The sequence below is a fragment of the Hyaena hyaena genome, unplaced genomic scaffold (assembly GCF_003009895.1).
Source record: "Hyaena hyaena isolate Hyena2069 unplaced genomic scaffold, ASM300989v1 scaffold_1734, whole genome shotgun sequence".
NCBI classification, from domain to species: Eukaryota; Metazoa; Chordata; class Mammalia; order Carnivora; family Hyaenidae; genus Hyaena; species Hyaena hyaena.
Window position 1 is genome coordinate 23,645 of NW_024082354.1, and position 12,666 is coordinate 36,310.

Here is a 12,666-nt window from a genome sequence, read left to right on the forward strand (position 1 = left end):
ACTTTTAAAATGAATTTAATTAAATAAAACATAAAAAAATTTTTTTAAAAAAGGGGCGCCTGGGTGGCTCAGTCAGTTAAGCGTCCAACTTTGGCGCATGTCATGATCTCACAGTTCGTGGGTTCGAGCCCTGCATCGGGCTCTGTGCTGACAGCTAGTTCAGAGCCTGAAGCCTGCTTCAGATACTGTATCTCTCTCTCTCCCTCTGACCCTCCCTTGTTCATGCTGTCTCTCTTTCTCTCTCAGAAATAAAACATTAAAAAAAATTTTTTAATGGATTTAATTAGGTAAAAAATAGGGAGTCAATTTGAAAAAAAAAAAAGTGAGCAACGTAGGTCATGGACATACAGGTGGTACAGGAATGGCTGAAACCCGGAGATCACTGAATGGCAGATAGCTGTTCTGCGCTTTCATTTCCTTCTAGATGCAGGCTGTACAGGCACGTGGTATCCACCAGCCGCCAGATGACTTAAAATTAAACAACGTTCCTCCTCAGCTGCATTAGCCACATTCCCGGGGTGGATGGTCAGTGCCCCTTGTGTTAGATAGCCTCAATACGGGATGCTTCCACAGTGCTAGAAACTTCCATATAGACTGCGCTATACTAGTGCACGGGTTGGCGAGTTTTCTCCATAAAGGGCGGGGTGGCATGTCTGTTGGGCCATGCAGACCCAGAGGTCTCTGATGCCACCACTCGAACTGGGAAGTTGTAGGGGAACAATGGCCTCTAACAACATGTAAATGAGGGTGGGCAGAGTTCCCAACACGTATTTGCAAAAAGAGGCAGCATGCTGGGTTTGGACCACCATTTCCTGCCCCCTGCTCTTGAATGTCATACAAGCCCTGCTTGTCTTACAACAGGGGGCCCCTCCCATCTTTAGGGCTGCCCCTGATTCAAAAGTATGCTCCCCCAACCCCAACCTCAGCCAGTATCTTTCTCTCTCTCTCTCTCACCTTCCAGGCCCACCAGAACTGTGGCCAGACAGAGGACGTCACCCACCACCACCGCTCCAGACAGCTCCGGGGAGATGGCCTGTAGGACAGGCAACGGGACGAAGTCGGACAGGCCCACGTGCTCCGTGTCCCGCACGCTGAGCAGCGTCAGGCCCACGCTGACAGTGCGGATGACACAGGTGTTGTTGGCAATGCCCTTCCCGATCTGCACAAACTCGTCTCTAGGCACAAGAAGGGGAGTGGGCTCTCAGTCTCAGGAAAGAACCCCCAGCTATGGAGGGAGAAATGTAGTCGAGGCCTCTGCTGGGCCAAGCTTTCTGTGGACGGTGGCCCCAGGCATCCCTCTGGTTCAAGGTTACCGAGCACCTGGTGCAGAGCTCGGGCCACTGCAGCAGCACAAACCTGGCCTCATCTCCTCCCCCCCGGGGGGGGGGGTATGGCCCACAGCACGTCCCCCACGTCCCAGCAGGGAAAGCGGAGGGCAAGGTGAGCTACAAGATGCTTGCTTGTCTTTCCCAACAGGGAACAAGGACATTCTTGGGAGGCACGGCCTCTACCAACTTCCTCATCAGTAAAATGGGGTTAATGTGTACCGACGTCCAGGCTTGATGCAAGCACTAAACCAGGTCAGTGGCTATAAAGCACCAAGCCTGGCACCTGGCACACAGCGAGTGCTCGGTCAACAGCAGCCAAGGTCGCTCTGGTGGAAAGGCCCAGACTGGCAGGCCTGACGGGTAGGGCCTCTGGCTTTATCATGCTCCTCCACCACGCCTTCTCTCTCTGGAGCTCTCGGGGGCTACAGGAGAGAGGCTCCCACCACTAACAGGGCCGGCGGGACCTCTGTGGGGGAGCTGAGGGGCTGAGAGGAGCTGGCTCCGTGTCCTCCAGGGTGGCCTAGGCCCCAGACTCACGGAGGGCCCATACGCTGTGCACGGAGCTCCACAGTGTGCCAAAGGCCTTCTCCATGACAGAGAAGCTGCTGGCCCTGAGGACTAGGTGTGTTCCCCACATGACAGGTACAGAAAGAGAGGCCTGGAGAGGTGAGCTGCCTTGTTTGGCAAGGCCCCACAAAGGCCAGAGCTGGGGCTTGAACCACGTCTGACTCCTAACCTCGGTTCCTCCACCAGGCTATGCCCCGCTATGCCCGGCCCGGGTGTGTTGAGCAGGCCTCTGAGGCCAAGTTGCAATGGTCACCCACACCTGGATACAGCCTTCTGCTCCCCAGACACCCTGGAAGCCTAAAGGGTTCCTTTAGGAGGATAAGCTATCCTTCCTCCTAGGCCAGCTGCTTCTCTCTTCTCCTCTGAGCTGCTCTGCCTGCCCCTGGGCCAGTAGTTCTCAACCTTTAGAATCGCCTGGAGGTCTTGGTAAAACAGGTTGATGGTGGGGCACCTGGATGACTTGGTGGGTTAAGCGTCCCACTTCGGCTCAGGTCGTGATCTCACAGCTCCTGGGTTGGAGCCCTGCGTCGGGCTCTATGCTGACAGCTCGGAGCCTGGAGCCTGCTTCAGATTCTGTGTCTCCCTCTCTCTCTGCTCCTCCCTCACTCACACTCTGTCTCTCTCTCAAACAGGCTATAGGGAGGAGTCAGCGGGATGTCACGTGGAAAGGCCTGTACACCACAGATGCAGTGAATGTCACACTCCTTCCTCACCAGCACCAGAGCACTGGAAGGTGTGCACCCTGCTCTGACCGACTTCTATAAACTCTGATCAACGACTGGCATCCACCCATCACAGGGCTAGCGCAATGGGCAGGTTGCTTACATCTCCCCTGCGGTCCGGCTTTCATGGGTACACAAGGGTTTATCACAAACCCCAACACCTCGCCTCCGGCCGCCAGGGGACATCACCAACAGCTTCCCACCACAAGGCAGTAAAGCTCTCCTTCCAGGGGCACTAGACTCTCCGTGTTACCACTCAGCCACCCCCCATACATGAAATCCAGGTACACCTGGCCTGCATCTGCACGAGGGAAATGAGCCTCACCCACACCTCACCTGTTAGTTGCAAAGCTGAGGATGGAATTGTGAGCATGGAAGATGTCTCCGGAGTTGTCGTGGAAGTGGACGGTGAAGGTCACGGTCATTCCCAGAGGCAGGGCTGCCAGAGCCTCCTTGTTCTGGGTGTGCAGGGCGGGGCTCATGGAGAGCCTCAGGTAAGACACAGGAGACACCTGAGGACAGCAAGCGGGTGTGGGAGTGACTGCCCTGAAGACCAGCCTCACCTGCTCCCGGTGGGGGGGCTGCCTCAGGAGGGACCAGGGGCTGGATCGACTCAGGGATCACGGAAAGAGAAAAGGTCTTGTCCCCCGAGAGTCCCAACCTAGTGACGAGAACCCCACTTTCCCACACAGCAGGCTGGACTTACTAAAAACAAACCCCCCCAATCTACAAGAATCAAAACTGCTCACTTAGAAAAATTAGATCATTATTCACATTTGCAAAAATATCCCCTGGGTTTTCAGTGTTCAGTTTTCCTTCTAAAACCTGGCTCTCAGGTGTTTAAAGTGGAAGTCATGCCAGTTTGGACTGTGGAACATCAGCCAGAAGCCACCGTGTGCTGGCACATGCTCCAGGGAAAGGGATTACGGAGCCCAGAAACCCGAGCTCCAGAGAGAGCAGCCCTGGGTCCCCAACCCCACGGAGAATCTATTCTGGCCAGAAAGGTAGCCCTCGCTCAGAAGACCCTGTTTCTTGGATAAAGGTCGGCAGTGCAGTGACCGGAACACAGCTGGTGCTTGGCACATGTTTGCTGAAGTAGGATGAGCAGCAAGTTGCTTTCACTCACTCAAAACCTAGGGTGCAGGTTCCCTGCCAGGCAGTAATTATGGAAACAAGGAGACATTAATTAAGGAAATAGATCTGTGACCCCAGCAAAATCTTGAACTTGAAGTCACAGATCCTGTCTGTCACCCAGGATTCAGAAAGTGGCTATGATGAGATAGTGGAGGGAAATTTGGGGACCCAACCCAAGGACACCAGAGGACAAAGCCCCCACCACCACGGAGCACTGGATGGGAGAGGGACATGGGACGTGCCGTGACGTGACCAGAGGACACAACCCGGCTGACCAGGCTTAGGGCTCGGGCCCAGACCCTGACTCTCCTCCACTGGGAGTGACTTGCTGAGCGAGTCACCTTAATGATGAGTCCCAGGGTCCTTGCCTGTAAAACAGGTCACTGAATCACACATGCTGCCACCTGTGTAATGCAACCATCTCTGTGCTGGGTGTCAGCACATGCAGTCAATGCACACAGATACCTACCATGTTCCAGGTACCAGCTGCCCACTCAGGACACCAGGGTGCCAGTCCCAGCAAATCACGGGCCTCGCTGGGCCTCAGTTTCCCCATCTATGAAATGAGGCCACTGCGATCCATAATCTCCAACCATCTCCAGCTCTGACATCTAGAAGATTCTATAACTTTCCATCTAGGACCTCTGCCCCCAAGTTATTTTCAATAAATTCTTACCCATAATTTCTTAGCTTGGAGGTGAATGGATTTTATACCTGCGAGGGGGAGTTCTTTATCTCAATATACTGCTTTTATTACTCCAAAAAGGAGGAAAACATGATGCTACCTTTACAGCAAACAGGATGGTCTGGTTGGCCCCAAAAGGCTCTTGGGCGGTCACTTCGACGGTTGACATCCCAATGACAGACCCTGAAGTCAGGAAGCCTTTCTCATCAACGTTCACGACAGGAACCTTCTCCGGCCCGTCCAGGACGCGGTAGCTAAGAGAGGCCGCTCCATCCCTTTGGAAAACAAACAGACTCGGATTTTCAGAGCACAGCACTGGGAGTGGGTTGCAGCAAGGGGCCCGGCACCCCTGCCCTGAGATACAGCCATCTGGGTTCTGTGATGGCTCCTGCGAGAAAGAAAAGGCCTGATCTTAGCCCCACTGTGCATTAGGACCCGGGTGCGCAGCACGACTAGACGGGAAACTTAATTTGGAAAACTGATGGTTCCAAGGAGAGTGCTGCTTCTGGGGGAAGGGACTGAGGGCGAGCTCCTCTCATCAGCCTCAGGGCACATTCGCTGTGCACGATCGATCGTTTCTGGGGCAAGCCTTCCCATTTACTGACACAAGGTGGCCAGGCACAGTGGAGAGATAAAAGGGTTCTGAGTTGGGCAGAACCTGAGGGCAGTCCCAATGCCTGGCAAGCAGCTACGTGCCGCCTCTCTTGGCCTCAGTTTCCCTGACTGTGAAAGGGAAGCAATAGTGTTGCCCTGTCCTGTTTCCAAGGATGAAAATGGGCTGCTTGCTCAGAGAGTGGTTTGTTAAGCTACGGACTATCTGTGCTGGGTGGAAGACACATCCCACGTTGTTTCATGCTTATTACAAAACAAAGAAGCAACAGGAAGTAAAGGTGTTCAGCCCCCAGGGCTTGCCCCCCTCCCCTTGCTCTCTGCGTGCAGACTGACAGACCCTCCTCAGATGACACTGAGGTAAACGTTATTGCCTCTATCTCAACGTTCCTCCACTAACCCCTTCCTGGGCACCTGCAGAACTCCTATTCACTCCTCAAGACCCAGCACGAGCATCTCTATCTCTATCCCCAAGGCCCTTCTTTGGGCTTTGGCTTAACCATTATACCTGTCTGCTGTCCCCTTCTCATGCCATACTTCTCGCTTCCACACCAGTACGTCACACAACTGTTTCAAAAGCCTAGCATACAGCCTGGCTTTGAGATACTCATGGATGAAGGACCACCACATGCGCGCGTTTCATGGAACATGCCAGCACTCCTATGGTGCTTACAGCCCCTCCCCCACTGAGCAGCTGCAGGTCACATGCAAGTCCTTGCCACCAAAGGCACCCCGTTTGAATGCAAGGTGGGAATAACATTTGCACACGTGCTTTAAACCTGTGCCTTGCAGACACTGACGGGCATCCCTGTCGAGTTGGGGTTTGGTTACATGCAGGTCTGGGATGGGGCTCAGGGTCTGCATTTTAACCTGCTCCCAGGCAGTGCCCATGCTGCTGTTTCAGGAACTACTCACATTGCACAGTAAGCCTCAAAGATAAAGGGACATTTGACAATTTAACTCTTCCAGGGAGCACTTCTTGCCCTCTGAAGCCCCAGGCTTGAAGCAGCAGACTTGAGCAGGGGACATTAAAAGCTTTCAAGGCAACGGGGGAGAAAAGCTGGACCCTCAGAAACAAGTGGACCAGCAGAAGACATCTGTGGCAGAGGGGAGGGGAGTGCGGAAGCCTCACCCACTTCAAGCCCAGAAAGATGCAGTTGGCTTGAAACACCCACGGTTCCTGACAGCTTTGACAAATGAGCCCTCGGATGGTGAGCGCAGCTTCTCAGCCTGGCTGCACACAAGTGCTGAGTCACGTACCTGTTTGTCTGAAGCTTTATAAACGAGTTGGGTGACATTAATATTTGTTCTGCTTCTATTTCAGGGCTCAGCAGCAGCAGCTTTTCAAATACCTGGAACGGAGGGTGAGTTCTGTTTCCTGTCATGCTACGGGAGCCACAGCCGGGTAACTTGCTCCCCTCCCCTCCCGGCAGGGAGACCCATGGGGCTGAGGCACGAGGAGGGTCGCTGTTGCCAGCACCTGTCAGGCAGCTGGTGATGGGACAGGGAGGGCTGACTTTTAAGAGAGGCCGAGCGTGTGACGAGAGCAAGCAGGAGGGCTCACGTTCGTGCGCCCTGACGGCATCTACTTCATGGAGCCAGGGAGCAGGAGCCCCTCCCTGAAGTCCTGGTGGTGGGGACAGCTCTGTGGGCACGGAAGGCAGCGTGCAGAACTCCAGGACCCAGGGTCTTGCTCAGCTGCTCCTCACTGCGACCATCTCAGACTAACCCCCATCTGGCTCCCTCCTGCCACACTCCCATAGGATCTGCACGGTGCGGGCGCATCAGCAAACCAGGGCAGCAGATGATAAACCTGGTAGGGTCCGAGTAGATCTGACCATCACTTCCCAGGAGCCCCGAGGCTCTCAACGGCTCCCCAGCCCACGGTGGCAGCACTTACAGGAACTCTAGACCTCTCCCTACATGCCCTCTGATTGCCCACCACCCCTTCTCTAGGAACCCTTGGGAGGACTTCCCTTGGCATCCGGGCCAGGACACTGAGCACATCTCTGAGCTCCCCACTGGCTTCTGATCTGATGAGACTGGCTGGACCCTAAGGGCTCAGTTTTCCAAGAAAACTCCCTCCCTCCCAGCATTGCTGTGTTCTGATCATATATGTGAGCCTGGATTTCTTCATCTGTAAAATGGGTCTGAAACTAATAATCCTTGCCGTGTCTGTCTCACAGAGCTGTGGGGTTCGAACAGCGATGTGAGTGGCGGCACTTCCGGAAAGGTGAATCATACATGGCCTCTGGGGGCTAGATGGGGTTCTGGGGTCAGGTGAGTCTTTCCAGTAGGCAAGTGATTTTGAAGCAGACGCATGCAGCACAGGAAGTATGCACACAGATACGTCTCCTCCTCCTTCCTATTTGTCTTCAATGCATATTTTTTGTTGTTCTTCTTTACTTATTTATTTTGTTTATTTATTTTTCAGAGAGAGACAGAGCATGAGCAGGACAGAGCTATAGAGAGAGGGAGACACAGAATCTGAAGCAGCTCCAGGCTCTGAGCTGGCAGCACAGAGCCCAATGTGGGGCTCAAACTCACAAACCGTGAGATCATGACCTGAGCTGAAGTCAGATGCCTACCTGACTGAGCCTCCCAGGCACCCCTGTTGTCCCTCTTTAGAGGAAAATCAAGGTGCGGGAGAGATCTTATTTTCCTGTTAACTCAACGGTAAGGAAAGCAATAATGCAAGCGCCAGGGTCAATGGCACTGACATGTGGCCTCACCATCCGGAGACTGGGGGGAGTGGTGGAGCCAAGGGAGGGGCCTGACGTCTCCTGCTGATTTGGGCGTGTGGTAAAATGCTGTGTATCTTCAGGACAAGCTGCCTATTGGATTTTTATACATCTTCCTATTTTTAAATGTTGGCAACAAAAGAAAATGGCTTCAGAGCACTGAATGAGCCAAATCAAATACACCTGTGGGGCTGGATCCAGCATCTCTAAGTCTCTGACATACTCAAACCTCCAAATGCTATCAGCTAGGAAAATTGAGGCACAAAGATGCTCAGTCACTCATGTGGGGTCACAGAATTTGAAGGCTGAAAAGCTCTTTGATCCAATGAGAAGGTGCCAGACATGATTTCATTTTAACTGGGAAGAACGTGTATCTGTGCATGTCTGTGTATTTGTGTATACACGTGTGTCTGTGTCTCTGCACGTATATGTTACGTGTCTGGGTGTGTTTATGTCTGTGTATGCAGACGTGCAAGTGTGTGTGTGTCTGTGTGTGTGTGTGTGTGTGTGTGTACACACACATATGAAGGCCAAGGTGAGGGGGGTGGTAAATGAGGGTTTCTTTCTTTGAAAATCTTTACCCCTGACTAGATAGGCACCTGGGTTAGAAAATAGTTTATTTCTTCTTCAAGAGGGAACCTGAATATGTTTCTTTTCTCTCATTCAGGGGCTGCTTCCAATTTTTACTTACAACATTTTTTAACATTTATTTTTGAGAGAGAAACAGAGTGTGAGTGGAGGAGAGGCAGAGAGAGAGGGAGACACAGAATCTGAAGCAGGCTCTAGGCTCTGAGCTGTCAGCACAGAGCCTGACATGGGACTCGAACCCATGAACCACGAGATCCTGACCTGAGCTGAAGTTTGACGCTTAGCCAACTGAGCCATCCAAGTACCCCCAATTTTTCTTTGCAATTTAAGGTGTCTCAGAGGTTACTGGGTCCCAGATCAGCAGAATGGGGTCCCTGAACCTAAAAATGCTCTTTAGAAGCAACTTGTCACCTCTCTAGTTATACCGAGGGGCCCGGATGGACAGGAGAGGGAGGAGGGCAGATCGGAGAGAGAGACGCAGGCACTGAGGCCTGGGCAGGAGAAGAACTGCTGGGCTTCCAGTCCTGACTCAGTGCTGCACCTCTGGGATTTTGGAGCAGGCCCCCTCCCTCTCCGAGGCTCTGTTTCCGTATATGAATCGATGGGTCACACCATCTCCAGGCTGTACATACCGCATGGCCCTCCAGGCCTTTCAGGACCCACCACCCACTCACTGCAACCTGGAGGGGACACCCTGACCCCACCCCCAGGGCCTCAGGCTCATCAGCAGGCAGCAGGGCCCAGAGCTGCTGCCCCATAGGCTTCTTGGGGCACCTCACAGGTGAGGCAACACTGAAAACTGGGGAAAGGCAGGTTGGCCTCTGTTACATGGCCTGTGAGTGTTGGCGAAACTGACAATTCAATTAATGCCCCAGACGATCTTCCAGCTTCTTCCTCACACGAAGGTGCCTCAGACTCCATGCTCAGAATAATCTGCTATATGGGGAGTACATCAAGCTATTTCGGATCTCCAGGCCTTTGTTCATGCCATTCCCTCTTGCCAGCCAATCGTCCCCATCTTATGCTCTCAGGTAGCCCCATCTCTGGGCTCCCTGAAGTCTGAGAACCCATCAGGTGTGGGGTGGCTGAAGAGACGCTGTGTGCCCCAATGGCCCCCAGGGGGAGAGGCCACTGGATTAGCATGTACTTCCCCTTAACAGTGGCTTCTGCCCACCTGCCCTTTACCTGGATTTGGATCTCATCAGTGAGCTCCTTGGTGAGGCCGTGCAGCTGTCCGGCGGCAGGGTCCATAGCCTTGACCACTACCCTCAGCCCGGTCCGGCCTTTCACCCGGCCGTGCACGTTCATGGCAAAGTTGTACTGTGACGGGAGCCGGAGAGAAGCCTGACAAAGACCCCAAACACATTCTCAGCGAGGGAAGGGGGCTCCAGTCCCCTGAGGGCCGCCTGTCTGCTCTCAAAGGCTGTCGCCTCCCTGCTCTGGTGGGGTGGCTGTTACCCCACATGAGTGTGGGAATAGTGTCACAAGGCTCGTGGGTGCATGTTGGGTCTACCCCGGTGAGCAGGGTCCTCAGAGCCTTGAGGGTGTGGAGTGGGTGGTGAGGCAAGAGGTATTTGCTAGACTTGGCAGAGTTTCCCCGAAGAGCCCCTCTATTATGGGATGTCTGTGCCATGGGAACAGTCATAGGAAGCTCCCTGGCACTGGGGACAGGACCTTCCCCATGGTGCATAGATAAGGCTAGAAGAATCTTTAAAACCACCCCACGCTTGAGTCCTGTAGGACCCAGGAATGGGAGACTAGAGTCACCAGAGCTGGAAACCTGTCCCATTGTTCCATTTCCCCACTGGCTCCCTGGGCAAATGGGCATGTCCCTTCCCATGTATGGGCCGTCAGCACAAAGAGGGGGCTGGTAGCTACTCAGCCAGCCATGAGGGCTGAGCAGAGGTCAGGGTCCCTCTAAGAAGGGCAAAGTGGAGGGGAGTTTGCCCCCTGGGGTAAATCTGGAAAAAGCCCCCAGGGCTGCCAGGCATCACCTCAGAAAGGAGGTCAGAATACAGACTAGGGGCCCTGATCAAGCGTCTGTGATGTTCTGGAACTTTCCACAAGGCTGTCTTCTGAAGCGGGTTACCTATGAAGCCACTCGCATTAGCAAGAACGTGCTTAAAGTGGAAAGGGCTGAGGGCAGTCCCAAACTGGGCGGAGGTAGAGCTAGGAGCCCATTTTCCTGGTCATGAGAGGCCTGGGAACAGAAGCAGGACACTGGTGGGGGTGTGGGGAACAGTGTGGTGGCAACATTTGGGAGAAGGTATCCTGACAAGCCTGGACAGAGGGCAGAACAGGGCTGGGACCAGCCCGGGAGGGAGGGTGTAGACCTTGTGTGCAGAAATACGAGAACCCTCCCTGCCGGCGCACTCTGGGGGAGGGGGCTCTGGGTGGGTGGGTACCTCGTGGTGCCGCCCCTGGATGTCCAGGATGTCCCGTTTGGTGACAGACCAGTGGAATGTGAGGCCCGGTACGGCATTGCCAAAGGAGAAAGGGTTCTGGTTGCTGGTGATCCCAGTGATGTAAACAGGCATCTGCCGGAGAGAAGCCACGCCGTGACCACCAGAGTCCTGCCTCCAAGACTGCCCCCCGCAAGCTCTGGGGCACCTCCAAGGGCCCGGGTGCCTTCCCGCCTCCTTTGTGCAATGGGTGCCCCGTTCTTCCCTAACCTCTTTCTCAATCTAGCAGGGGGTTCCTGCTCACGTGCAGCAGGAGCAGGTGGGGTTCACGGGCTCCCTCACCCCGCACCTCCTGAGTGCCCACTAAGGGAAACACGTGGAGGCAGGATCACGGACTCCAGGCCAGGCCGCCTGGGTCGACTTCCAGTTCTGGCACTTACAAGCCGTGTGACCCTGGGCGGAGGCTGTAAGCTTCCTACGTATTCATAGAGTACGACACCGGGAGCTACCTCACAGCATATTAACGAATGTCAAATGAGTCACTTCACAGAAAGCCCGAGTACCCGCTATACGAACATTAATGTTAGCTCCTGTTCCCGCCAGGTGCTATCCCAGGGGCGGGAAAGTGACAGACTCGGGGGAAAGGGGACACAGGCATCACTCAACAATTGTGCTAACACAGAAATGGAGGGATAAATGCTATGCCGAGGGCTTTGCATGGGGATCGAGAAAACACGGAGTGCCCGTGGGGCCCGGAGCAGGAAATGCGGGCAGGGCTCCTTCCTGAAGCCCAGTCTGACCTCAGAGACAGCAGGGGTTGAGCAGGAGAGGAACCAACGACCTAGCAGTGACTCCCCCGACCCAAGCTCATCCTGAACCAGAGCTCAGAGCCTGAGACCCGCCAAGAGGCTGCTCAGCCTGCTCAGCTGGCAAGCACTGGCAGCAGGGGCTGGAGGGGCCCTGGCCTCACCTGGGTTCCCGTCCGCATCCGAGTGATAGGGGCGCGGATCCTCACCGCCTGGAGAAGCAGCACTTCCACCTCCACGAGGTCCTAGGGAAAGGGCTTTAGGGCTCAGGCCAGCTGGGGTGGAGGCAGTGAGCTGATGGCGGGTGTTTCATGAAGGGACCCCCCCATGGAGGGAGGGTCTTGCCAAGGCTGGCTTGGGAGCCGCGTGGCTAGAAGGTGCTCACAAGTGTCTAGCACCATGCCCCGCTTCCCCAGGCAGCCTGGTTCTGTGGGTGGCTCACCCCGCATGCAGCTGGCCACTGTTCCTCCCATTCCCTTGGGGCCCACAGCCTGGTCTCCTGAGCCCGCAGCCCTATCTGACCAAGTTGCTCCAGGTCAGCACCACAGATATGAGGGAGCAGTGACCGGAGACTGTTCTCTAGGCTGAGTGGCCCTACAGGACAGGATTCCAGATCCTCCTGACCCCAAATCTAACGTGTCTCTCTCTGTCAGTGAGCAGGGTACTGGAACAGATGCAGGATACAGAGTCTGGTTACAGCAGACTATATACTCTCCTTCATTCTGAAGTCTATACTCCTCTTAATCTGGTCCAAGATCAAAGTTATTAGGCTTCTTTATAATGCTAGTGACTCTTATTGAACCCAGGCCACTAAAACCAGTAAGCCTATTTTGCATCTGGTCATACTGAGCCCACTTCCTGTGTCTGGTGATCTGGGATAATGCCTGGCATAGAGTAGGTATTCAATAAACTTCCATTGTCTTCCTTGCCTTTGTCCTTTTCACTGCCCACTCTCTTTCTGCCAGTCCTGGCCCATGGGTGCTGATTCTATGACCTGGTTTAGCCAGGTGGAACTGGGAGCTTCTGAGCAGAATCCTGTACACTCTGTGGAAACGTGGGCCTCAGGCTGAACTCCTGCCCGCCT

At 54.4% G+C, this 12,666-nt stretch overlaps 1 protein-coding gene across 1 annotated transcript in view; it reads right to left on the reverse strand.

The window, feature by feature from the left end:
* Positions 1-12,666, reverse strand: part of NUP210 (nucleoporin 210) — an 89,364-nt gene that overhangs the window by 11,655 nt on the left and 65,043 nt on the right. The window contains exons 26-32 of the mRNA XM_039224703.1: positions 11,747-11,827; positions 10,780-10,911; positions 9,560-9,718; positions 6,306-6,397; positions 4,537-4,711; positions 2,954-3,129; positions 955-1,175 (exon numbers count right to left, since the gene is read on the reverse strand). Coding sequence (XP_039080634.1) covers positions 955-1,175; positions 2,954-3,129; positions 4,537-4,711; positions 6,306-6,397; positions 9,560-9,718; positions 10,780-10,911; positions 11,747-11,827 — 1,036 coding nt within the window. The remainder of the gene's footprint in view (positions 1-954; positions 1,176-2,953; positions 3,130-4,536; positions 4,712-6,305; positions 6,398-9,559; positions 9,719-10,779; positions 10,912-11,746; positions 11,828-12,666) is intronic.